Source organism: Hylobates moloch, unplaced genomic scaffold (assembly GCF_009828535.3).
Source record: "Hylobates moloch isolate HMO894 unplaced genomic scaffold, HMol_V3 SCAFFOLD_15, whole genome shotgun sequence".
Lineage (NCBI taxonomy): Eukaryota > Metazoa > Chordata > Mammalia > Primates > Hylobatidae > Hylobates > Hylobates moloch.
The window spans coordinates 78,048,785-78,076,119 of NW_026652290.1; the positions used below are offsets into that span (position 1 = coordinate 78,048,785).

The window sequence follows — 27,335 nt, forward strand, 5'->3', positions numbered from 1 at the left end:
ATGTGAGTGAGAAGACAGTAGCAAGCACCTTCCCCCTGGTTGGGTGGCGAGGAGCAACCTTAGACAGGAAAAGGGTACAGGGGCCTATTCTGCTGAAGCATCTCCTGATCTTTCATCCCCCCAGATCAGAAAGAGTCCCCACAGCTCATCTTCCCCTTCTGCCCCCCTGAATCTACCTCTGGGAGCTACTTTTCGTTTCCGTAGGAAATATCAGACACCACTGGACCTCAAGGCCTCAGTAAAATGGGTTTCAACCCCCTGTCTCAGAACCTCTCCCAATTCTGTAACTGTGGAAGCTTCAGATCACTGACTTGTAAGAGTCAAACAGGCCAGGTGGGATGTTAAGAATCTCCCTTCAGGGCTGCAGGCGAGTCTGCATCAAACCCCAAAAAAGAACAAGCTCTCAATCCCTTGAGTGATCAAGGAACCCTGTAGAGAAAGGACCAAAACAGCAGTCAACGCAAACAATGCTCTACGCATGGGCTTTGGGAGGCATTTGTTTTTGTTCCTCGTGTTTCTGTGTGTGCATATGCATGTATGACTATGCGTCCCAGTATGAGTGCACGCTTTGTGATAGTGTATCTGGATTTAACCGGGAGAAAAATCATTCACAGACCCCAAAACTGGCAGGAGAGACCCTGCTGACCCTCCATCTCCTTCCTTATACTGGCCAGTTCCCACAGTAAAGCCAGCCCAGGCTCCGTGTCCCCAACTCTGACACTAGGAGACTTGGTGGAAGAGACTCAGGCTTGAGTACAGGCTTTAACCACATACACATTATATGACCTCTCTGGACCTTGGTGTCCCTGTGTCTAAAATGGGGACAATAACTCCTGCCCTCCTAATAGGGTTGTTTACAAGAATTTAAAAAACAGAGAAAGCGGCCAGACAACAGTGGCTCATGCCTGTAATCCCAGCACTTTGGGAGGCCCAGGTGGGCGGAATGCTTCAGCCCAGTTGGAGATCAGCCTGGGCAACATGGCGAAACCCCGTCTCTACTAAAACTGCAAAAATTAGCCGGGCATGGTAGCCTGCACCTGTAGTCCCAGCTACTTGGGAGGCAGAGGTGGAAGGATCGCTTGAGCCCAGGAAGTTGAGGCTGCAGTGAGCTGAGATAGCACTACTACACTCCAATCTGGGTAACAGAGAGAGACCCTGTATCAAAAAAAAAAAAAAAAACAACAACAAAAAAAAAAACCCCCACAAACAATTGCCCTCCGATCACTTTCTTGCCTCCCCATTCACTGTGGGAGCTCTTCAAGGGCAAGGATTTTGTGCTGCACATCTTTGAGAGGTAATAGTGCAAGTGATTTTTAAAGGATGTACTCAGAAACCTGGGCTCAAATCCTGGTTCCACAACTTATTGGCTAGCTGATCAAGTTATTTAGTTGCTCTGTTCCTCAGTTTTCTTATCTGTAAAGTGGAACAAACAAGAGTACCTGCTTCACGGGGTTGATTAAAGTGCTCAGGACAATGTCTGGCACACAGGAAGCACGAAATAAGTGTTGACTATTACTATCACGATCTGTCCCTCTCAGAGCCTTCCACAGGCTGGGCAGTCTTTAAAAATTCTTTATATCTGTGTTCATTTATTCCTTGCCTCCTTCCACAAAGCCTCCTAAGTGATTGTGCACACAGAGAGGACTCAGGGAGGGTAAGCTGAAGGCCCCAGGAACAGGATTTGAGGTTAGAGACTGGGGCGGAGTGCTCCCCGCTGCCACATCAGGGTGCTTTCCCGCCCCAGCACAAGAGCCCGGCCCAGCCAAACCAGCCCTACTGCTAAAGCCACCGACTGCCAGAGCTGGATGTGTCCCGAGATCGTCACAGATGAGGAAACTGAGGCTGGCCAAGCCTCTTCCCCATTTCTCCACTACCCCACCCTGGATCTCGTCAAACCCTCGCCCCTGTCTGCTGCGAACGGAGCTCCGTTTTCAACTTTACTTGCGAGAACTATGGACAAAGACGACACAGACACACTTCACCTGATGGAGTTTAGGGACACCCCGCGGTGGGGGGCAAAGAGTCCAGCCAATGCACTGATCTCATGATGTGCAGAAACCACCATTTCACGGTAGACGGAGTTAGCCACATTATCCTAAAGGACAGACAGCAAAAACCGTTTCTCTTCCCTCCAAGCCCCCAAACTACATGTGATTTTTCTCTCGCGGCAGAAGGACCTTCCTAACTACACTGGCTGCTCTTAAGCCCAGCACGGTGGGCGGGTAGGCGCCCGTTGCCGGCCAAAGACGGTCTGGGCGCACTTCCTGGAGGAGGCGGTGAATTTCGCGCGCTCGCTGCGGGCGAGCCAGCCTCTTCCCTTACTCACCGGTGTCCGGAAAGGTGAACGCTGCGCTCGGGCTGCCTCGCCTGCTACCTCCGCCGCCGGGCATGCTCAGCGTCTGCAGCTGCCGAACCAGCTCCGGCATGCGGTCCCAGTGGCCCTCCGCGCGGCAGCGCTCCAGCTCGCTCTCCACCTTCAGGTGGGAGCCGTGCGCGCCCTTCGCAGCCATCTTCTTGCGGGCGCAGTCATGGAAGGTGCGGCCAAGAAGTAGAAACCCGGCCGGGGGCGGCGTCCTGGCTGGGGCGCACTCGCGGGCGGGGTCGACGGGGGCGCAGACGGCAGCCGGGGCCCGGGCGGCAGCGGGGGACCGGGCGGCGGAGGGCGGGCAGCAGCAGCAGCACCACCAGCAGCACCCAGCGCACCGCCCGGCGCCTCCGGGCTGCGGCTCCGGCTGAGCGGCCCGGACGCGTACAAGAGCAACCTCCGCCTCCGCTGTAGCACCTCCTGGCGCTGCCGCCGCCGCCGCTGCAACTGCTGCCACAGCCTCCGCCCCGGGCTCCGGCGCCGCCAGCTGCGGACCCGCCCCGGGCCGCGGCTCCACCCCCGCGGGGGCGTGGCGAGGCCTCGGCGAGCCCGGCTCGCTGGCTGCCATCGGGGCCACAGCAGCCAGGCGCGCGACGGGCGCTCGCGGCCGGCCCGGTACCCGCTCCCCGCCGCCGCCGCCGCCGCAGCCACGGAGTCCGAGCTCACTTTAATCCCGCGCGGAGCCCGGGCGCCCGGGGGCGCCTAGCTTCCCGCTCCCTCCCCATGCTATCGTGGCTCTTGGCCTGGGAGATCACCGCCCGACGACCTGGCTTTGTGTGGTGGCCCCGTCACCGCTGCTGCCCCTGACACGTCACAAAGATGGGGAGAGGCCGGCCGACGGGCCCCAACCCCGACGGCGAGCCTCCCGGGAGCTGGCCTGCCGCTGCCCGCCCGGCCCTGTTGCGATGCGGGCCAGGCATGCTCGCGAGGACCCAGGCCCCTTCCCAGGCCGGCGACTCTCTGGACGCCCCTCCGCTGGGAGCATTTGTATTTTCTTATTTTAGCGGAGTTCCTCTTTCCAACTTGGCTTCCCTAACCCCTTGACCTGTCCTCTGTGGAATCTCTGTTGCCCTGGATTTCTTAAAGGCTTTAGGCTCTTTCACCAACTTGTTATTTATTTCTTCATCCTGGTCTAAGACTGTGATCAAAGCTCTATGGAGCGCTTAGCAGGATTTAGCCCAGGGCTGTGGGGTGCCCAGAAGTTCACAGGACTGCGGGGCGGGGCCTAGCGGGGGCAGCCAAGGTCCACCCTTGGGGGGAGACCTGTTACAGGGAACCGGCCCCGCTGCCTCCGCAGCTCACAGACCAGTGCTGGAGAAGCCACAGCAAGACCCGAAACCAAAAACCACCTGCATTTGAGTGACATATTGTATGGTCCAGACTGAAGACCCAAAAGACAGCAGGGTCAGGGCAAACTTTTGAGCAGACTCCTAAGAGTTAGAAGGTGCTCCACGTCCTCCCTCTGGAGGCTTCACCACTGCCTTAAGTGATTTTGGACAACTGTAACCGAGGAAAGGTTTTTATGTCAAGCAGAACCCAGGCTCCTAGTGCACAGTCCCGTGTGGCCTTTCACATGAAGCCACACAGGGTGATTAGTTGAAGACAGTCTTCCTGTTCCCACTGACCCCCGACTCCCACGTGGAGGCCCTCCTCTCCGGGTTCTAAATGCAGCTCCAGTCCTTGTTTGGTGGGCAGGATTTCCTAACGGTGGTTGCTGCTCTGAGCACCTGGGGACTGTTCTGAAACCCCCAGAGGCCAGGAGGTAGATGAAGGGAAGCTGAGGCTGCTCTGGCAGTTGGAATTTAGAGACAGTTTACTCAAGCAGCCTGTAAACTCCTGGCTTACTCCAGTCAACTCCTCAAGCTGGCTTTTTGTTACCCTTTGGCTGCCTTTGATGGTCACCAGAACCGGATTTCACTTGGAGAGAGAGGTTGGATTAGGGTGACCCGAGAACACACTGTGATTTGCCCCACGCCTGGCATTCCTGGGAGTCAGCCCTGGGGCAGGGAGTGAACAGCAGGGTTGATAAGAGGGAGGCGACCTTGGCAGAAATAAGACCTCCCTTCCTGCCTCTTTTTTCCTAGTCCTTTGCCAGCCCTGCCCCCAGGTTGTAGAGCACCTAGTGAACTAACTGTAGAGGGAATCACTGCTTGTTGCTTTGAGGGGGTCACCAATACTCATAAATGTGTGGGCATAAAGGAGTGTGGGGAGGAACAGTCTTCATGGCTCACATTTATAATGAGCTCTTCCTCAACACACGCCTTACCCCTTCACAGCTATTTTCCAGTAGGGACAAAACCCCAGCCCTCTGATGACCAACATTTCTCAGGGGTGTAAAAAAACTAGGAACAAGAACCCACCTCGGCCTCCCAAAGTGCTAGGATTACAGGCTTGAGCCACCGCGCCAGGCCAGTTTTATTCCTTCCTTAGTACCTTGTTTTAGAGGCTATTGTACAATTTTGGGTAGAGGTTTAGATGGGTCAGTCTGAACCTTGATGGGTTTAGCTCCTGTAGAATATCAATAAAATTTTTACTTAATTTTACTATTTTTTAAAATTTATTATTTTGTTTGTAGAAATGGGATCTTGCTGTGTTGCCCAGGCTGGTCTTAAACTCCCAGCCTCAAGCGGTCCTCCCACCCTGGCCTCCCAAAGTGCTTTTTTTTTTTTTTTTTGAGACAGAGTCTCGCTCTGTTGCCCAGGGTGGAATGCAGTGGCACGATCTCAGCTCACCACAACCTCCACCTCCCAGGTTCAAGCAATTCTCCTGCCTCAGCCTCCCAAGTAGCTGGGACTACAGGCATGCACCACCATGCTCAGCTAATTTTTGTATTTTTAGTAGACACGGGGTTTCACTATGTTGGCCAGGCTGGTCTCAAACTCCTGACCTCATGATCTGCCCGCCTTGGCCTCCCAAAGTGCTGGGATTACAGGCGTGAGCCACCCCGCCCAGCCTCCGAAGTGCTTTGATTGCAGATATGAACCACCCACCACACAGGGCCCATAGGATTTTTTGACTATAAGAGAACTTCAACTTAATGCTTGATTTACACACCAAAGGACTGATAAATCAATATCCAAATTAACTATGACCTTATTTTTTTTTTTTTTGAGACGGAGTCTCGCTGTGTCGCCCAGGCTGGAGTGCAGTGGCGCAATCTCGGCTCACTGCAAGCTCCACCTCCCGGGTTCGTGCCATTCTCCTGCCTCAGCCTTCCTAGTAGCTGGGACTACAGGCGCCCGCCACGACGCCCGGCTAATTTTTTGTATTTTTAGTAGAGACGGGGTTTCACCGTGTTAGGATGGTCTCGATCTCCTGACCTCGTGATCCACCTGCCTCGGCCTCCCAAAGTGCTGAGATTACAACCGTGAGCCACCGCGCCCGGCCAGCTATGACCTTATTATGGATAGGAAGGGCCTCAGGGACTAGAAGGAAAAAACCCTCAGGAGAGCATGTTGTGTGGCAACTCCATTCACACAATGAATCCCTTGCTATTAAGTTATTAACGTATAGTGTCACAAAGTAGAAGAGAATGCCTCTTCGGTTGAAGGCCCGAGGCACGGGTTTAGGCTGTGGCATAGGGAAGTTGTGTTGAGGATTATTAGATAGGCATACGACCCAAGAAGTTTACTAATATCAAGGAAAAAAAAGGTGTAATAGTGATCAATTTTAAGATTTTTTGTGCCTATATCCATCAAGTTTGAAAGGTTGTCCTTGTGGGTTTAAAGGCTGAATGGGAAATTGAACACCTTCATTGGTGACTTGCTTTTTGCTTTTTTCTTTTTCTTTAGTTTCTTAATTCTAGGGCTCTTTCAAAATGTTCAAGGAGGTTTTGGAGATCTGGCCATGGGGCTGTTTCCCATTCTAGTTTTTGTTTGCGTAATAAATCCCCTATTTCTGGTTTAAGGCCATTCACAAAAAGAGAAAAGAGTCCCATCACATCTGCTTCAAGATCTACTCCAGAATTCTGCCACTAGATAGTAAAGGACCTAGCCCTGAAGTCTCCATCAGACTTCTCTCTTTTACATATATATACATAGTATTTTTCTTCAGTCCATGGCCTGCTGAACAGACTTCTCTCTTGACAAAGAACTAATTAGAGCACATTTTGCTTTCACAGGGAAGACTGCCAATAGCCTCCAAAAGACCTTGACTAACATTCACAGCTTCCCCAAACCCCTTCGGCTTCCTATGCAATCCATGGTCTTTGAAATCCCCATTGGGCCAGGCATGGCAGCTCGTGCCTATAATCCTAACACTTTGGGAGAAGGAGGCAGGAGAATCACTTGAGTCCAGGAGTTCAAGACCAGCCTGGACAATCTAGTGAGACCCTGTCTCTACAAAATAAATAAAAAATCATCATTGGGGGGTTTTCCATTCTGACTTTTTCATCCAATGTTTTGCATCTGAGGCCCCTACTGGCATATAAATGAATTGCTATAAATCTGGCTGCTCTGGATGATATGTTCCTAAAACAATTCAAAGTCCCATTTAGGCCTTGAAGAGTCTTTTACAATGGCTTTCAGCTAAAAATGAAAACAGGGCTTAAAATCCACCATAGAGGCCAGGCGCGGTGGCTCACACCTGTAATCCCAGCACTTTGGGAGGCCGAGGCAGGCGGATCATGAGGTCAGGAGATTGAGACCATCCTGGCTAACATAGTGAAACCCCGTCTCTACTAAAAATACAAAAAATTAGCCGGGCGAGGTGGCGGGCGCCTGCAGTCCCAGCTACGCGGGAGGCTGAGGCAGGAGAATGGCTTGAACCCCGGGGGGCGGAGCCTGCAGTGAGCCGAGATCGCGCCACTGCATTCCAGCCTGGGCGACAGCGAGACTCTGTCTCAAAAAAAAAAAAAAAAATCCACCATAGAGTTTTTTTTTTTTTTCTATTCTGAAGTTAAGTGAGCTTTGGGCTATCTAGCCAGCCAGGAGGAAAGGGGAGTGGACCCGAGGGAAAGAAAAGGGCAGAGGGAGATGGAGGAGCATAGGGTAGGGGAAAAGAAATAGTAGGGTTCAGCTGTGATACTGGGGCAGGGGAGGTCTAAAAGATAGTTTTAAGTAGTTCAGCTTTTTATTTTGCTTTGGCCAAGAAATCTATTAAGGAAGTAATTTTGGGGGCTGGGCGTGGTAGCTCACTTCTGTAATCCCAGCACTTTGGGAGACCAAAGTGAGCAGATCACTTGAGCTCAGGAGTTCGAGACCAGCCTGGGCAATATGGCAAAACCCCATCTCTACAAAAAATACAAAAATTAGCCTGGCATGGTGGGCAAGTGCCTGTGGTCCCAGCTACTTGAGGGGCTGAGGTGGGAGGAGCGCTTGAGCCCAGGAGGCAGAGGTTGCAGTGAGCTGAGATCGTGCCACTGCACTCCAGCCTGGGTGACAGAGAGCCTATCTCAAAAAAAAAAAAAAAAAAAAAAGAATTTTTGGAATCTTGTTTCTTTTGTATGCTTGCTCATGCTAATGAAAAAAACGAAGACCACTGGATGTTTGGAATTGTGTTCACTTTGCATTCTAAAGTGAATACTTTTGTTCATATCAGGAATTCCTCATACTGGCTACCGCAATTCTAAATTATCTTTGGGGAAATGATGATGCTATCTAGAAAAGTAAGTGTACACATTTGGGTGACAGCATAAATACATGCCAAGAAGCAGAAGTCTGGCCCGAGGAAGCCATAGACAGGTTGATATTGAGGCAGACCCATGAGAGTCTGCGAATGGTGAGCTGACAGTTGCTTGTGGATCCTGTGGCTCAGGACCCCCCAGCCTCATAGCAAGACCTTTTCCAACTGTAACCCTGATGAATTTACAGTTCCCAGCAGACAGAGGGTCTGGAGAGATTGTCCTGAACCAAACTCTTAAAGACAAAATAAGACACATCTGAGAAAAGTTCTCATAAAGTTTTGATCAGAGACCAAATTTGTCCCTGGGCCGACTAAGGGACAGACTGAGACCTACACCTGTCTTCTTCACCAAAAATTTTCCTTTTACAGATGCACAACAAAAAAGTGACAAGGATGAACACAGACAAGTAGTAGCGTTGTTAGTAATAAGGCAGATATCTACCAAGGAGAAAAGATTTTCAAATATGGTCAGATAATCAAAGGGTTCTTTATTGGTAGAAGAGAAAATAGGCTCAGTATTTGGGAAGCTAAATAAGCAGATATATTTATTTCTTATTATTTTTCATGTTTTTAGAGACAGGGTCTTGCTCTGTCACCTGGGCTGGGGTGCTGTGGTGCAATCATAGCTCACTGCAGCCTTGAACTCCTGGGCTCAAGCCATCCTCCAGTCTCAGCCTCCCGAGTAGCTGGGACTACAGGCACATGCCACCACCCCTAGCTATGTTTTCTAATTTTTTAAGAGACTGAATCTTGCTATGTTGCCCAGGCTGGTCTCAAAACTCCTGGCCACTAGCAAATCCTCCCACCTCAGCCTCCCTAGTCTCTAGGATTATAGGTGTGACCCATCACACCTAAAAGAAAAATTAAAAAAAGAAATTGGAGCTTGGGTCCAATACAAGACTTGCATCTCTCATTGTTTCAGTCTGAAAGAACTCCAAGCAGGAAGCTTAAGAGCCTCAGAGGATCACCCTATTTCCGAGTCAGGGGTCTTGGACCGCAGTGTTCAGGAGGTCTCAGTTGGATCATTGCGGGCCTCAATAATTGAATGCTATCTAGAAAAGTAAGTGTACACATTTGGGTGACAGCAAATACCATCAAGACAATTTTTGTGATAACGCAAAGCTTAGCTTGTTCTCATGGCAGGAAGGGAGAACACTACCCTGACAGAGTCATAGCAGTACCTGGAATAGGGAAGGCAAAGTTGGAATAGTTATGAAGTGTTGGGGTCTGTTTTGTTTTTTTATTTTTTTTGCTTAAGCTCAGTGGCAAGAAAGGAGTTTATTTTAAAGCAGCTCTTCCAATGACGGGACTTGATTAGGACTGGGCAAGGATCATGATACAACAGTATCATAGTTCACTGTAGCCTTGAACTCCTGGGCTCAGGATGAAGGAGTGTGGGGAGGAACAGTTGTCATGGCTCACATTTGTAATGAGCTGTTCCTCAACACACGCCTGACCCCTTCACAGCTCTTTCCCAGCAGGGACAAGACTTCAGCCTTCTAGTGACCAACGCTTCTCAGGGGTATTGGTCTAGTAATCAAAGGCCTTAAAGAGCAGTAGTCTTAGGGCTAGGGGTGGTGGCTCATGCCTGTAATCCCAGCACTTTGGGAGGCCAAGGAGGGCAGATCACGAGGTCAAGAGATCAAGACCATCCTGGCCAACATGGTGAAACCCTGTCTCTACTAAAAATACAAAAATTAGCTGGACGTGGTGGTGCGCACTTGTAGTTCCAGCTACTCGGGAGGCTGAGGCAAGAGAATCGCTTGAACCCGGGAGGCGGAGGTTGCAGTGAGCCAAGATTGTGCCACTGCACTCCAGCCTGGCGACAGAGCGAGACTCAGTCTCAAAAAAAAAAAAAAAAAAAAAGCAGTAGTCTTCACACCTTATTCCAGGATTGGGATCGTTGGGACAGGGCAAAGTGATGGTTTTGAAGTGTGGGTTTTTGTGTTTGTTTGTGTTTTTGAGACGGAGTCTCCCTCTGTCACCCAGGCTTACTGCAACCTATGAGGGGAGGGTTTTTAAAGCGTTTTAGAGAATAAAAAGCAGTTTGAGTCTATCTATTGAAAAGTCACAGGCCGGGTAGGGTGGCTCACACCTGTAATCCCAGCAATTTGGGAGGTTGAGGTGGGTGGATCACTTGAGGTCAGGAGTTGGAGACCAGCCAGTTCAAGACCAGCCTGGCCAACGTGGCAAAACCCTGTCTCTACTAAAAATACAAAAATTAGCTGGGCGTGGTGGCATGCATCTATAATACCAGCAATTCAGGTGGCTGATGCACAAGAATTGCTTGAACCCAGAAGGCAGAGGTTGCACTGAGTTGAGATTGTGCCACTGCACTCCAGCCTGAGCAACAGAGCAAGACTCTCTCTCAAAAACAAAAGTCATCGAGTTCCTTTAAATGGTTTCTTCTGAAAACTTCTGCAAAAAACAATGAAGTTATTTAGAACTTTTATCATCCTGGGTATGAGTTTCCTGCAATAGTAAAGCCATGTCAATGTCAACAGTACCTTAGGTGTAGATGGTTTCTGTTCTTCCTGTGTACTGACTCAAAAATTTATTATGGATGATTATTATGACATTCTCCTCGCCTTCATCAAATCATTGTTATACTAGTTGTCACAGTGGCTGTGAGTAAGTTGGGCTGGAGGTCACCAAGTGCTCCCAGCCGTCAGAAGTAGAGCACCAAGCCTAATGAGATGCCCTCCCCACCTTCCACTCTGGCCTCTTCTTTCATACTTACCATGTGGGGTCCCCTAGAGCCCTGTGTTCCCAGCACATGCTAAATTTCTGACCAGTGCTCTGCCTTTTTTATGACACTTCACCTTGCTGTCACCCTAGAAATCCTAAATTTAAATATGAATTAAACATTTGCTTCATGATCAACAGTCATTTCAGCCACTCAGATAATCAGTATATGTGATGTAAAGCACAATGAAAACTGCCTTCCCAATTTTATGTAGTCATGTGCATGGCTCAGGATCCTTACGTTCAGAAATCAACTTTTACTCATTACCATGATCATTGGCTTAGAGCATATCTTGCCCATGGTATCTTATGTCTTACTTAATTTCAATACTGAACCAGCCCTCCCAGAATGTTGACATTAAAACTCTGCCAGGAGCTGGCTATATGGTCTTTTCCTTTGACAGCTGCCAGAAAAACTACATGTAATCATTACGCTAAGAGATGAAGTCCTACAAAGGCAAGCTTCAAAATCATGAATTCTTTGTGCTTGCACATAGTAGGCACTCAGTAATTATTGGTTATATTAATTTTAGAATCTCAGAATGTTGAAGATTTTCCCACACTTGGGAGATGAGAGCTTTGGGGTGTTTTTTATCCCCAGCCACTCACTTCATGATTGAGATACCAATATCTCTCCATGCACTGCCCTCCCTCCTACCATCCCAGTCCCTTCTGTTCCTCGGGGTCCCAGGTGACTCCTAATTCTCGTTAGTGGCTTCTGTGTCATTTTGCAAGACTGCTACAATGGGCCCCTCTCCAGAGCAGGAGCCCATGATTTCTTGCCCAGCGCTGATTCTCTGCCCAGCTACTGCTATCCTGAGGGAGAGAAGCCATCCCAACCCACAAGGGCTTAGAGCCTTTTCTGCGCAGCTTAGCTGGTCTGGTTTTAAGTCCCACCACTCCTAAGGCTAGCCTTCAGTGTCTGGCCACTCAGAGATTACAGCAGTTTTGAGCCTTAAAATATCGCTTTGCTCCATCTGTTTTTGTTTTTTGTTTTCGTTTTTTTTTTTGAGATGGAGTCTCACTCTGTTGCCCAGGCTGGAGTGCAGTGGCATGATCTGTGCTCACTGCAACCTCTGCCTCCTGGGTTCAAGCGATCCTCCTGCCTCAGCTGCTTGAGTAGCTGGGACTACAAGCATGCACCACCACACTTGGCTAATTTTTGTATTTTTAGCAGAGATGGGGTTTCACCTTGTTGGCCAAACTCCTTGTTGGTCTTGAACTCCTAACCTCAGGTGATCCACCCATCTTGGCCTCCCAAAATGCTGGGATTACAGGCCTGAGCCACTGCACCTGGCCTCCACCTGCTTCTAAATTAATCTTTCTTTCTCTTTCTTTTCTTTCTCTTTTTCTTCTCTTTCTTTTAAAAACATTTTTGTTGTGAAAAATAACACAAAGGAAAGTGCATAGATGTAATTATTATACAGCAAACTCTTATTTACCATCAACTAGGGTCAATAAATAAGGTTTCAGGCTGGGCACAATGGCTCACGTCTGTAATCCCAGCACTTTGGGAGGCCAAGGTGCGAGGATCATATAAGGTCAAGAGTTAGAGACCAGCCTGGTCAACATAGTGAAACCCCATCTCTACTAAAAATACATAAATTAGCCAAGTGTGATGGGGGCACCTGTAATCCCAGCTACTTGGGAGGCTGAGGCACAGGAATTGCTTGAACCCAGGAGGCAGAGGTTGCAGTGAGCCGAGACCCCGCCACTGCACTCCAGGCTGGGTGACAGAGCAAGACTCTGTCTCAAAAAAAAGAATCCCAGAAGCCCTACATTGCTTTCTGAGATCTTTTCTCAGATTTAGGAAGGTTTTCCTATTCTTAGTTTGTTAAAGGTTTTTTAAAAACATTATGATTGAAATTGAATTTTATGAATACTTTTTTGCACTTACTGAGATTGTCATATGATTTTTCTCCCTTAGATCTATTAATACGGTGAAATACTTTGGTTTTCAAAGGTTAAACCATCCTGACATTTCTGGAATCAACTTAGTTGTATTAATTTCCTATTGCTTCTGTAACAAATTAGCACACATTTAAATGGCTTTAAACAACATGTATTCATTATCTTAAAATTCCTGAGGTCAGAAGTCCAAAATGGGTCTTATGAACTAAATCAAAGTGTTGGCAGAGCTGCATTTCTTCTCAAATCTACTACTGATAATTTGTCAGGGATTTATCAATTTTATTGTTTTTTTTTTTTTTGTCTATTTGTTTTTTCCCCAAAGAACCAGTTGGCCTCTAGAAACATGAAAAGGGAAAATCAGTTCTAGAGGCCAACTGCATTCCTTGGCTGGTGGCCCCTTTCTACATCTTCAAAGCTCATCACTCCAACCTCTGCTTCCATGGGCACCTCTACTCTCTGACTCTGACCCTCCTGTTTCCCTCTTAGAAAGACTCTTGTGATTATATTGGGCTCACGGAGATCATCCAGGATAATCTCCCCATCTCAAGGTCCTCAATTTAATCACCTCTGTAAAGTCCTTTTTGCCATGTAAAATAACATTCAGTCTGGGCATGGTGGCTCATGGCTGTAAGCCCAGCACTTCCAGAAGCTGAGGCGAGAGGATCGCTTGAGGCCAGGAGTTCGAGACTATCCTGGGCAATATAGCCAGACCCTGTCTCTATTTAAAATAAATTTTTTTTAATTAGCTAGGCATGATGGTATATGCCTATAATCCCAGCTACAGCTGAAAGCTGCAGTAAGCAATGATTGCACCACTGCACTCTAAATAAATAACATTCATAGATTTCAGGGATTAGGACATAAACATCTTTGGGGGCCATTATTCTGTCTACCACATTGATCAATATGTATTTTCCTTTTTATATATTGTTTGATTTGAATTGCTAATACAATGTTTTGTTTAGAATTCTGGTACCCATGTTCATGAGATATACCTAAATTTTCTCATCTGGAACTGTCTTCATTGGCTTTTGGTCATCAAAATTATGATAGCTTTGTAAATGAATTGGAGGGTATATATATATATTTTTCTTTTCTCCAAAGAGTTTGTATAAAGCATTATTTTTCTATTCAGTTATTTATGGGAAGGTTTAAAAAATACTGATTGGATTTCTTTAAAAATTATAGGACTTCAGGCCGGGCGCGGTGGCTCACGCCTGTAATCCCAGCACTTTGGGAGGCCGAGGCGGGCAGATCACCTGAGGTCAGGAGTTTGAGACCAGCCTGGCCAACAGGGTGAAACGCTGTCTCTACTAGAAATACAAAAATTAGGCCGGGCGCGGTGGCTCACGCTTGTAATCCCAGCACTTTGGGAGGCTGAGGCGGGCGAATCACGAGGTCAGGAGATCGAGACCACGGTGAAACCCCGTCTCTACTAAAAATATAAAAAATTAGCCGGGCGTGTTGGCGGGCGCCTGTAGTCCCAGCTACTCAGAGAGGCTGAGGCACGAGAATGGCGTGAACCCGGGAGGCGGAGCTTGCAGTGAGCCGAGATTGCGCCACTGAACTCCAGCCTGGGCGACAGAGCGAGACTCTGTCTCAAAAAAAAAAAAAAAAAAAAAAAAATTAGCTGGACGTGGTTGCAGGCGCCTGTAATCCCAGCTACTCAGGAGGCTGAGGCAGGAGAATCGCTTGAACCTGGGAGGCAGAGGTTGCAGTGAGCCGAGATTGTGCCATTGCACTCCAGCCTGGGGTACAAGAGCAAGACTTCGTCTCAAAAAAAAAAAAAACAAAAAAAAAAACAAAAAAAAAACTATAGGACTTCAAATTTCCATTTCTTCTTTGGTCAATTTTTGGTAAAATTTTTTTTTTTTTTTAGGAATACGTTTCATCTAGCTTTTTACATTTTAGGCATGAAGTTAATTATAAAATCTGCTTATCTTTTAAGTGTTTGTAGAATTTATAGTGCTATTTGAATTTTCATTACTGGTATTCATATTCGTCATTTGTGCATTATCTCTTTTTAAAATTTTTCTTGATAATTTTCCAGGGATTTATAAATTTTATTACTTTTTTAAAAAGAACCAGTTTTTGTTTATAACGATCCTCTCTATTACATGTTGCTTTCCACTTCATTAATTTTGCTACCTTTATTATTTCATTTATCTTATTGTATTCAAGTTTCTTCTGTACTTATATAACAGTAGGGAAATGTTAGGTTATGATACATAGTAAAAAACTCCCCCCAAAATCTCAGGTCTTTCACCAACTTAGTTTATTTCTCACTCGTGCCACCTATTCCACCCAGCTTGGCTGTGTTTTTCTCCACATTTCTTCACTCTGGGGCTCAAGCTAGCAAAGCAGCCACTGTCTAAAACATTGACAATTATCATGGCAGAAGGAAAAGAGATGATATGGTGAACCATATGTTGACTCTTAAAACCTCTGTCTAGTTGTGACACATAACATTTCTGTACATATTCCACTGACCAGAGGAAGAAATATGACTCAGTCTAATACCAGTGCCCAGAGATGGGCAGTGAATCTTTGTGAATAATAATATAGCATTCCATATCTTATTTTTCTGGCTTTTTGCAATTCAATCTCAGCGCATTAATTTTCAAACTTTCTTATTTTTAAGATATATGCATTTAAGGATATACATTTCTATGTTAGCTGTACCCTATAAGCACTGATACACAGAAATTTTGTTAACATTCAGTTCATAAATTTTTTTACATTTCCTTTATGATATCTTATTTGACCTACATGTTATTTAGAAGTGCTATTTATTTATTTATTTATTTATGTATTTTGAGACAGGGTCTTGCTCTGTCACCCAGGCTGGAGTGCAGTTGCGCTATCATAGCTCACTGCAGCCCCAAACTTCTGGGCTCAAGCAATCCTGCCTCAGCCTCCCAAGTAGCTAGGACTACAGGTGTATACCACCACACCCAGGTATTTTTTAAATTTTTCCTATAGAGATGGGGTCTGGCTATATTGACCAGGCTGGTCTCAGAACTCTGGGCCTCAAGCAGTCTTCCTACCTTAGCTTCCCAAAGCACTGGGATTACATGCATGAGCCACTACACCCAGCTTAGAAGTGTTTTTTTTGTGTGTTTGTTTTTCTTTTTTTGAGACAGAGTCCCACTCTGTTGCCCCAGGCTGGGGTGCAGTGGTGCAATCTCATCTTACTCCAACCTCCACCTTCCAGGTTCAAGCGATTCTCCCACCTCAGCCTACAGAGTAGCTAGGATTACAGGCACCCGCCACCACTCCCGGCTAATTTTTGTATTTTTAGTAGAGACAGAGTTTGCCATGTTGGCCAGGCTGGTCTCGAAATCCTGACCTCAGGTGACCCACCCACCTCAACCTCCCAAAGTGCTGGGATTGCAGGCATGACTAGAAGTGTTTTTTAATTTCAAAATAAATGTGGCTTTTAAAGCTTTCCCCCACCACCCCGGTGTAACTGCATTATACCAGTGAATAAACTTTATATGATTTCAAACTTTGGACTTTTTTTTTTTCTTTTGAAACAAAGTCTCACATTACCCAGGCTGGAGTGCAGTGGTGCAATCACAGCTCACTGCAGCCTCAACCTCCTGTGTTCAAGCCATTCTCCAACCTCAGTCTCCCAAATAGCTGGGACCACAGGTGTGTGTCACCACATCTGGCCAATTTTTATATTTTTTGTAGACAGGGTTTTGCCATGTTGCCTAGGCTGGTCTCAAACTCCTGAGTTCCAGCAATCCAACTGTCTCGGCTTCCCACAGTGCTGGATATAAGTGTGAGCCACCACACATGGCCCAAGTTTTTTTTTTTAATCTCCCTTTCCACCACCCAAGCTTGAAAGAGGGCTTTGAGCCTCATATGAGATTCTAGCCTCAGTTAACACCCTGATTTCAGTCTTGTGATACTGTGTGGAGGACACAGTTGATCCTGGCCTGGAGTTCTTTTTCTTTTTTTTGTAATGTTTTTTCACAACCTGCCTGGATTTCTGATCTACAGAACTGTGAGATGATAAATGGGTGTTATATTAAGCTGCAAAACTGATAGTAATTTGTTATGCAGAAAGAGAAAACTAATACAAGGCTGGTGCAGTGACTCACACCTGTAATCCCAGCACTTTGGGAGGCTAAGGTGGGCAGATCACTTGAGGAGTTAGAGACCAGCCTGGGCAACATGGCAAAAACCCATCTCTGCAAAAAATGCAAAAACTAGTTGGGCGTGGTGGTGTACACCTGTGGTCAGGTACTTAGGAGGCAGAGGTGGGAGGATCACTTGAGCCCAGGAGGGCGAGGCTGCAGTAAGCCATGATCATGCCACTATACTCCAGCCTGGGTGACAGAGTGAGACCCTGTACCAAAAAAAAAAAAAAAAAATTAGTGTTTCTGCTGATGGATAAATCACTCAGTTTTTTTCTAAAAATGTCTTCTCACGTTTACTCTTGCAGGATATTTTAGCTGGCTGTAGTATTTTAGGTGAGAAGTTTTCTTTTGCACTTTGAAGATATACTGTTTTCTGGCTTCCATTGTTCCTAGGGCTGTCTGTTGCTCCTTTAATAATAATAATCTTTTTTTTGCTGGGCGCTGTAGCTCATGCCTGTAATCCCGGCACTTTGGGAGGCCGAGGCGAGTGGATCACAAGGTCAGGAGATTGAGACCATCCTGGCTAACACAGTGAAACCTGTCTCTACTAAAAACACAAAAACAAAATTAGCCGGGCGTGGTGGCAGGTGCCTGTAGTCCCAGCTACTCTGGAGGCTGAGGCGGGAGAATGGTGTGAACCCGGAAGGCGGAGCTTGCAGTGAGCTGAGATCACGCTACTGCACTCCAGCCTGGGCAACAGAAAGAGACTCCGTCTCAAAAAAAAAAAAAAAAAATCTTTTTTTCTCCTCTATCTTTAATATTATTTTTCTTTGGTTTTCTACAGACTTATTTTAATGCGCTTAGCTTAGATTTATTTTCATTAACTTTGCTTGGGATTTGTCACTCTTTTTGATCCTGAACTTGTAACCTTTCAATGGTTCTGGAAAATTTTTAGATATTATCTCTTCAACTACTGTCTTTGCTCATTCTCTCCTCTCCTCCTGTGACTCCCACTACATACAAGTAAGACATCACTGAATTCTCTGTGACCCTTATCCTTTTGTATTTTCTATCTTTTTGTCTCTCTTCATTCTAGATACAATAATAGTTTCCTCTGGCATATTTTCCAATTTACTGATTCTCTCTTTTTGTGTGTCTAAACTATAGTTCAATCTATCCCTTATATTTTTCTGTTCACACATTTCTATTTGGTTCTTTTTTCTAATGTTATGTTACTTTTTGTAGCTTTTAGCTCCCGTGTCAAAATTTTTAAATTTGGCTTTTATTTCTTTGAAGATAGTAAGCAGTGTTTAAAACCTCTGCCTGAGAATTCCAGTGTCTCAAGCTGTGTAGGTCCGTTGATTGTTCTTTCTTCTAGTTCGTGTTCATGCTGTCTTGTTTCCTCATGTCTAGTTGTCTTTAATTGTGTAGTACATTGCATTTGAAAAATTATTGTAGAAATCATTTGACGCTTAGGATAATTTTATATTCTTCTGAAAGGATGTCCAGTTGCTTTTTCTAGGCACCTGGGGGGCTCTACCAATCTGAAATCACCTTATTCAAAAAATCTGGGCTTGAGATTTTCTCAACCCAGACCAATTGACATTCGGCTGTGGTCCATGAGAAGGCTCATCTATTCACTCCTCTATTTTATCATAGAGGGAAGTCTTCCTTGACTCTCCCTACCCTCACCATAGGCTTAAGTGCCCCCACTGTGTGCTCCCATGGCAACCTGGGCTCTAACAGGCATTTACCATTTACCATATTATTTTACATTCTCTCCCCATCTAGCCTGTATCTTGAGGATAGTGAGCATCACTTATTCCAATCTCCATTGTTTAACACAGTATCTGGGCAATGGCATACACTCAGTAAGTGTTGTGGAACTAAACCAAAATCAACTAACGATGTCTCCCCGACCATCTAGCACTGCTCCACTCTGAGGAGATGGTAAGGCTTCAGTAAGGTCTTCACAACTCACAACTGCTCTGTGTTGGAGGAGAGTCTTCTGTGGAGGGAATGCTAAGAAATGCTGATTTCTGCATCCTCACTGATGAGGTGGCAGGGTGGGAAGCAAAACAGACACAGAAATAAGAGACTAAGGGCACTTTAAGTGAGTAAGTCTCTGACAACGAGCAGATATTACTGGACGAACCCAAACTTTCCAGGTTAAGTCTGATCCCATTATACCTAGACCTCCAAAAAATAAGATCTTAGCTGACACCTGGGTGGCACTGTTGTAGTGTATCTAAGAACTCAAGGCAGAATGGTTTTTAAGAAACGAGTCTTGTGGAACTGGTATGCTGAACACATAGGAAGTATGGGTTATATCCACCAAAGCCACTTTATTTTTATCGTCCACTGACTTTTAATCCCTTTCAACAGGGGTTAACATGGTCTTTCCCTAGACAGAATCAATTATTAATGTTGCTTAGGGAAAAATGAAAAATAAACGTAGGTTTTTTGGGGGGAGGTGGCAGGGGAGAAGTCAGCTTAGGAACTGGTTTGTGAATTGCCTTTTCACATCAAATGAGCCAGTTGATACAGTCAGGTTAATTTATTCTGACCAGGCATGTGTCAACATATTATTTATTTATTTATTGAGACAGAGTCTCACTTTGTCTCCCAGGCTGAAGTGCAGTGGTGTGATCTTGGCTCACTGCAACCTCCGCCTCCCAGGTTCAATAGATTCTCCTGCCTCAGCCTCCCAAGTAGCTGGGATTACAAGCGCCCGCCACCACGCCTGCCTAATTTTTGTATTTTTAGTAGAGATGGGGTTTCACCATGTTGGCCAAGCTAGTCTCAAACTCCTGACCTCGAGTGATCCACCTACCTTAGCCTCCCAAAGTGCTGGGATTATAGGCATGAGCCACTGCACCCGGCTCAACATATTGTTAAAAAAACAAGTGGGTGTGGTGGTGCATGCCGGTAGTCCCAGCTACTCAGGATGCTGAGGTGGGAAGATCGCTTAAACCCAGAAGTTCAAATCTAGCCTGGGGAACATAGTGAGACAACTCCCATCACTGAAATAAATAAATAAATAAATAAATAAGTAAATAATTGAAAAACAAGTGCAGTGCAATGAAGAGATCTGTATTATAGAAAAATACTGAAAGCTGAATGGCAGCAGCCCATATCCCTAAAGGCCAATTTGTTGAAGGATTAGTTAGTTCAATATCCAAGCTACCCCATTTGCCAAATGTATGATTTACCAAAAACTAAGAGTACTCTTGAAAATATCCAGTGAAGGCTGTGGCAGGGTGGCTCACGCTCGTAATCCTAGGACTTTGGGAGGCCAAAGCAGGCAGAGTGTTTTGAGCCCAGAGCTCGAGTCCAGCCTGGCCAACATGGTGAAACCTTGTCTCTACAAAAAATACAAAAATTAGCCAGGCGTGGTGGCAGTGTGCCTGTAGTCCCAGCTATTCCAGGGCCTGAGGCAGGAGGATGGCTTGAGCCCAGGAGGTTGAGGCTGCAGTGCGCTGAGATCGCAACACTGTGCTCCAGCCAGGGTGACAGAGCGAGACCCTATCTCCAGGGAAAAAAAAAAAAAAAAAAGAAAATATCCAATGAATAGTAAGGTACTCTTATGAATATCACATGGAATATTTTTATTCAAGATTTTCTTCAAGTTTTCTTCTCATACTCTATTCAAAACACTCATACTCAATATATTTTATAATTTTTCTTTAGAATATTATTATACTCAAATACAAAATATAAATTCTTCACAAATATGATTATATTCCATAAATACAAACCCAAGCTTTCAGTTAATTGGAGAGCTAAGCTCACAAGAAAGTAGGGAAAATTCTCGATATTCAAAAAATTAAGAAGGAGCTAACTTAGTGGAGAGAAGGGAAGAGTGTTGATGAGCTGACACTAAGGCTTCCCTGGAGGGGGTTACAGTTTTACTGGTTTACAGGGACTTTGAGGTTTTTTTTTTTTGGTTCCTTTAGTTGGGGTTTTTTTTGTTTGTTTGCTTTTTTTTTTTTTTTTTTTAAAAGAGACAAGATCTCATTCTGTCACCCAGGCTGGAGTGCAGTGGCAGGATCATAGCTCACTGCAGCCTTGACTTCCTAGGCCCAGGCGATCCTCTCACCTCTGCCTCCTGGGTAGCTGGGACTACCAGCACACACCACCATGCCTGGCTATTTAAAAAAAAAATTTCTATAGGCCAGGCGCAGTGGCTCATGCCTGTAATCCCAGCACTTTGGGAGGCCAAGGTGGGTGGACCACCTGAGGTCAGGAATTCAAGACCAGCCTGGCCAACATGGTGAAACACCATCTCTACTAAAAATACAAAAAAAAGTAGCTGGGCGTGGTAGCAGGCACCTGTAATCCCAGCTACTCGAGGCTGAGGCAAGAGATTCACTTGAACCTGGGAGGCGGAGGTTGTAGTGAGCTGAGATCACGCCATTGCACTCCAGCCTGGGGGACAAGAGTGAGACTTTGTTTCAAAAAAAAAAAAAAAAAAAAAAAAAAGTTTTTCTATAGAGACAGGGTCTTCCTATGTTGTGCAGGCTGGTCTCAAACTCCTGGACTCGAGCGATTCTCCTGTCTCGGCCTCCCAAGGTGTTAGGATTACAGGCATGAGCCACCACACCTGGCCAATTCTGAGTTTTAATGGAGACTGCAACAAGGGAAGAAATTTTGGGTTAAAAAGAGTAAAGAGACAGATCTGATACTTTCACATATGGCTAGGACTCTCCAAGGCCTATACTTTCTGTGATATTGTGAAATATATATTTGGTCTTTGACCCTGTTTTCTAGCATACAACTCCTACAATCCTTAGAGACTCCACAGTGATGTCTTTTTGTTAGCTAACGGTTGACTGATGGCTGGCAGCCCCCAGGTAACTTCAGAATGACAGCTCTTTACTGGAAAGACCAACGTGTGATTAGAAGGTTGGGACTCTCAGCCCCACCTCCAACCTCCAGGGAGGAGAGAGGTGCTGAAGGTTAAGTTGATCACCAATGACTAATGGTTTGGTCAATTGTGCCTATGTAATAAAGCCTCCATAAAAACCCAAAAGAACAGGGTTTGGAGAGCTTCCAGAGAGCTGAACACATGGAGGCTGACAGGAAGATGAATGAGAAGACATCCACGGGCCAGGAGGGTGGTGCACTCCAACTCCATGGGGACAGAAGCACCTGTGCTCAGGATCCTTCCAGACCTCACCCTATGTATCTCTTCATCTGGCTGTTTATTCTTATACTTTAAAATAGCCTTTGTAATAAACTTTAACAAACAGGGGGTCTTGGGAAGCCCATCTAGAAGCTGTTCGGTCAGATGTTTTAAGGGCCTTGGACTTGTGACTGGCGGGAAAGAGAGGGCTGTTCTGTAAAATTGAACCCTCAACCTGCGGTTTCTGAGGTTATCTCTAGGTAGATGGCATCAGAATTGAATTGAATTGGAGGCCCTCCAGCTGGTGTCTGCTGCAGAATTGATGTGCTTGCTCCAGTGTGGGAAGAGCCCCCGCCCCTTCCCACATTTTGGTAGAGATGTCTTCCGTGTTTTTTGTTGTTGAGTGAGAGAATGGAAGAACCTCTGAGTGGTTTCTACCTCTCACACCTTCAGGGATTGAAGTACATACGAACCAGAAACAAAATTTGCAGAGATGCACAGAGAAACACAGTAAAGCTGTATATCTTGGCCTTGCCCCTTGACTGGGGAAAAAAAATTTTTTCCTGAGCATTTATAATTACACTCTGCACTCAGGTCTGGAGTATAGTCTAATACTACCTATAGAAACCAGGGACCCACAAGTTAAAAAAATAACTAAAAATGTATAGCAGGCAGATAGAAGCAAACATCAAATCTCTTTGAGAAAACACAGTCTCAACCCAGGCCACATAGGACTCCCATAGACAAAGCCCCACTAAAAATGAACTCATCATCAAAAATTATAAAAATGCTCAAGGAAATAATCCACCATGAGTAAGAGCCAAGAAATTCTGAGGAGGAAATGGTATAGGCCTAATGCAACATTATAGTATCAGCCTGGCACAAATATTCCACGGTTAAAATCTCCAGGTCATCAGAATCTATAAGTAACTAAAGTTGTTGTTTGATGACCCTAGCCAGCCTGCTCAAGGGCACGCTTCACAGACTAGACTCTTTGCTGGATGCCAGCTAATCAGCTTTCCTCCACTCAAATACAAAACCAAAAAAATCCAAAAACTTCTCGTTCCCAGAATGTCTTTAGTTTTTTATTGTTATCTCCCTTATTTCTTACAGGGGCCCTCAGCCCCCAACTAGTGTGGGTCAGCTGCACAGCAGGAGGTGAGCACTGGGTGGGTGAGCGAGCATTACCGCCTGAGCTCTGCCTCCTGTCAGTGTCAGATTAGCGGTGGCAGCATAAGATTCTCATAGGAACGCGAACCCTACTGTGAACTGCGCATGTGAGGGATCTAGGTTGCACACTCCTTATGAGAATCTAACTAATGCCTGATGATCTGAGGTGGAACAGTTTCATCTTGAAACCACTGTCCCTCCCCCCACCACTTCCATGAAAAAATTGTCTTCCATGAAACCGGTCCCTGGTGCCAAAGTTGGGGATTGCTGTCTTATAAACCCTTTTTTTTTGTTGATAGAGTTTAATGATTATTTTCTTTAAAGTGAGCATATCATTTGCATGAAGATAACTATTGTCTTTGAGTTATGCTTTGACAAGAGACAAAAGAGTAGACACCGTTGCAGGACTAGAGCACAAGAACTTCAGAGAACAGAATGACTAGACTATTAAGACAAAGTATGCTCCAAATAACTGAATTAGACTTGCCCCTGAGTATTGCATGTTCCAGGATGCTATTATAATGGTATTTTAAGCATTTCCATTTCTACTTGCTTATTGCTCATATACAGACATACCATTAATTGTATATTGTATCCTGTGACATTGCTAAATCAATAGCTCTAGCTCTTTTCTAGGTTATTTAGGATTTTCTATGTGCATGATCATATTACCTGTGAATAAAGGTAGTTTTACTTTTTCTTCCCAGTCTGTATGCCTTTTATATCTTGTTCTCTAATGGCTTAAAGCTCTAGTAAAATGAATATACTAAAGCACTTTCAATAGTGTTGAAGGTGGACATCCTTGCTTTGTTCCTGATATTAAGAGAAAAACATTCAGTCTTTCACTCTAAGAATATTAACTGTGGGTTTTTAACAGATGCCCTGTCAGATTGAGAGAGTATCCCTCTATTCCGTTTGCTGAAAGTTTTTTTTTTTTAAATCATGAATAGGGATTAAATTTTGTCAGATGCTTTTTAAAAATTATCATATAGTTTTTCTTATGATCATATATTTATTTCTTTAAGTATCGAAGGAAAAGAACTCAGAAGTTTTGTAGACAGCCACATTTTCATTTTAATGTGAGAGTAATACAAATATCCTCAGGCAGGGGAGACCTCAGAAGTTTGCCACACAAAATTCATAATGAAAATGCCTTTGAAAGAAGTGTTTAAATAGATAGGCAAGTTCAGGAGAAATTTCAAGAGATATGGGATGTCAGGGTGATCAAAATTTTTGATAACTGTATCTATTATTTTTTTTTTAAAGGATAAGACTAAGGCCAGGCATGGTGGCTCATGTCTGTAATCTCAGCACTTTGGGAGGCTGAGGTAGGCAGATCACATGAGTTCAGGAGTTCGAGACCAGCCTGGCCAATGTGGCGAAACCACATCTCTACTAAAAATACAAAAAATTAGCTGGGCATGGTGGTGGTCGCCTGTAATCCCAGCTACTTGGGAGGCTGAGGCAGGAGAACTACTTGAACCCGGGAGGCAAAGATTGCAGTGAGCCGAGATTGTGCCACTGTACTCCAGCCTGAGGCGACTGAGCAAGACTCCGTCTCAAAAAACAGGCTAAGACTGAAGAACAGAATGTTTATCTAGAATAACTAATGTCAAAAACCTCAAACAACAACATGATGAGAGAGGAGAGGGAGACAAAAGGGATACTAAGGAATGCTCATTTATGTGACTTAATACATACATTATGTATTAATGTATACATAATTAATATATATGCCTTCCCCCAACGTGAATTTGAAGAAATCAACAGTCAGACTTTTCATTAGGAGTGATGTGTGCTTTGATAAAGTCAGGGATGGAAGAAGCAAGGTCATCAAATGCAGATGGCCATCATTTTCACCACCCCAGTTTATAGTATATCTGAATTCAGAACAACACAACACATGCCAAAATTCCAAGCTTTTAACACCACAGTTCACCTTATCAGAAATATGAATAAGGGAGAGAGAAATACAAAGCCCCATCCCAGCTGACAGGGGAGCCTAGAACATGCAACCCATTGAGGTCACCCTCATGCAATGCAAGGGTGACAGAGCAAGACCTTTTCTCTAAACAAAAGAAACTGCAGTTTTTGTTTTTTTTTTTTTTTGAGACGGAGTCTTGCTCTGTCGCCCAGGCTGGAGTGCAGTGGCACGATCTCGGCTCACTGCAAGCTCCACCTCCCGGGTTCACGACATTCTCCTGCCTCAGCCTCCCGCGTAGCTGGGACTACAGGCGCCCGCCATCACGCCCGGCTAATTTTTTGTATTTTTAGTAGAGACGGGGTTTCAACATGTTAGCCAGGATGGTCTCGATCTCCTGACCTTGTGATCCGCCCGCCTCGGCCTCCCAAAGTGCTGGGATTACAGGCTTGAGCCACCGCGCCCGGCCGAAACTGCAGTTTCTTTGGTGACAGTGTATTAAGTTCTCAGTTGGAGAATCTGGAAGCCGCACCCTTGTTTTTTCCTCTAGTTGTGCAGAACGCACACTTTTTGCATCCTACTCCCTGTTGGAAGGAATTCCAGGGTTCAGAGATTACCACAGGGCTGAACAGCAACAGACTGTTGTTGACCAGGCTTGAGATTTTAGGGACACAGGATTACCTCAATCATTTGTTAGACTTCTGATCAATTTCATGTATAGTAATCACAAATAACTTACCTAAAGTCTTATTTATTTAGTGACAGAGTTTAGCTCTTGCTGCCCAGGCTGAAGAGCAATGGTGCAATCTCGGCTCACCTCAACCTCTGCCGCCCGGGTTCAAGCAATTCTCCTGCTTTAGCCTCCCAAGTATCCGGGATTACAAGCATGCATCACCACACCCAGCTAATTTTGTATTTTTAGTAGAGACAGGGTTTCACCATGTTGGCGGGGCTGGTCTCGAACTCCTGACCTCAGGTGATTTGCCGCCTCGGCCTCCCAAAGTGCTGGGATCACAGGCGTGAGCCACCACACCCAGCCTATCTAGAGTCTTTAAATTGTTTTTATTCAATATTTTTCTATTTATTTTTACAAATAAGTAATATATAGTTTACAACATCAAAGCAACATTAAAAGGTGTAAACTGAAATCTTATTTTCACCCCTGTTCTCATCCACTCTGGAATCCCCTACATAGGTAAAATATTGTCTTGAGACAATTCAAAACAGCTGAGGAAAGAGGTGCCACCTAGAGGCCATTCTGGTATCTTGGGATGGCCGTCTTATCTCCTGATAAAGCCACCTCTTTGTCTCTACTTGTACTAGTTTCAACCTGAGTACACAAAGTAAATGGGGTATTTCAGCAAGGTTCCAAGTTATGAGACTCTTGGCCAATTTAAATAGTAGGTTGCAGGTAAAGAGATCCTCTCTTACCTAGTCGTTACTTTCTTTAATCTCTGCTTTCAAATCAGTTATTTCTAATGTAGAGTTGCCCCTCTCTTAAAGGAGTTTGCTGAAAGCTACTAGAAAAGGCAACACTCACTAATGTTCCATATTGCTCCTGAGATTTCTCCAAAAATATAGCTTTGGTTGGCACGTGGCCTGTATCCAAGGTCCAGCAAGTGACAGTTTCACTACTGCTTATAAGGGTCACCAACTTTCCAATTTGAAAGAGAGTCTTTTAACACTGGCTACCTTAACCTCCAGGTGGCCAATTCCACATTTTAGTATCTTGTTTTTAGCATCCTGCTTCTGGTACCAAATTATTTGCCTGTTAGGAATGGGTTCGGCTACAAGTTACAGAACACCCACCTATAAAATGGCTTAATCAAAGGTGGCTTCTCACTCATGGACTACAGTGGGGCAAGAATGGAAGCAGGACGGTCAGTTAGGAAGCTCTCTCTCAAGTAGTCCAGCAGCATCATCTACTACTGGACTAGAATGGTTTAGTGGAGATGGAAAGAAGTCAAAGACTCAGGATATACTTTGATAGCATCAACAGGCTTTGCTGAAGGATTTAAAGGTAAAGGGATGAGATAAATCAAGAATAGCTCGTAGAATTTTAGCTTGAACAGAATGAGTAGCAGTGACATTTACTAAAATGGACAAGACTGAGAGAGGTGCAGGTTTCGGGGTGAAAATCAAGATTTTGGGGGGACACATTAAGTTTGAGATGCCAGTCTGACATTCAAATGGAGACGTCAAGTAGGCAGTTATTTACAGGAGTCAGGAATTACACAGAGAGGTCATTGTCAGAGAGACATATTCTGGAGTCATCTATTTATAAATGGTATCTAAAGCACAGGACTAGGTAAACTCACACAGGGAGAGTGGGTAGAGAAGGTGACTCAGAACAGAACCCTGAACACTTTGATAATTATAGGTTGAGAA

General features: G+C 45.2%; 1 protein-coding gene across 5 annotated transcripts in view; it reads right to left on the minus strand.

Moving 5' to 3' along the window:
* The window catches only part of TTC7A (tetratricopeptide repeat domain 7A), a 159,799-nt gene that overhangs the window by 130,526 nt on the left and 1,938 nt on the right, over positions 1-27,335 (minus strand). The window contains exon 1 of one of the 5 annotated variants that reach the window (XM_058428371.1): positions 2,327-2,904. The exons of 1 other annotated variant lie outside the window; for it this stretch is intronic. In XM_058428371.1, coding sequence (XP_058284354.1) covers positions 2,327-2,510 — 184 coding nt within the window. In that variant the 5' untranslated portion in view covers positions 2,511-2,904. Of the gene's footprint in view, positions 1-1,982; positions 2,175-2,326; positions 2,905-27,335 lie in introns of those variants that run through there. 3 more of the 5 variants (XM_032176893.2, XM_032176894.2, XM_058428373.1) reach the window with 3 other exon arrangements.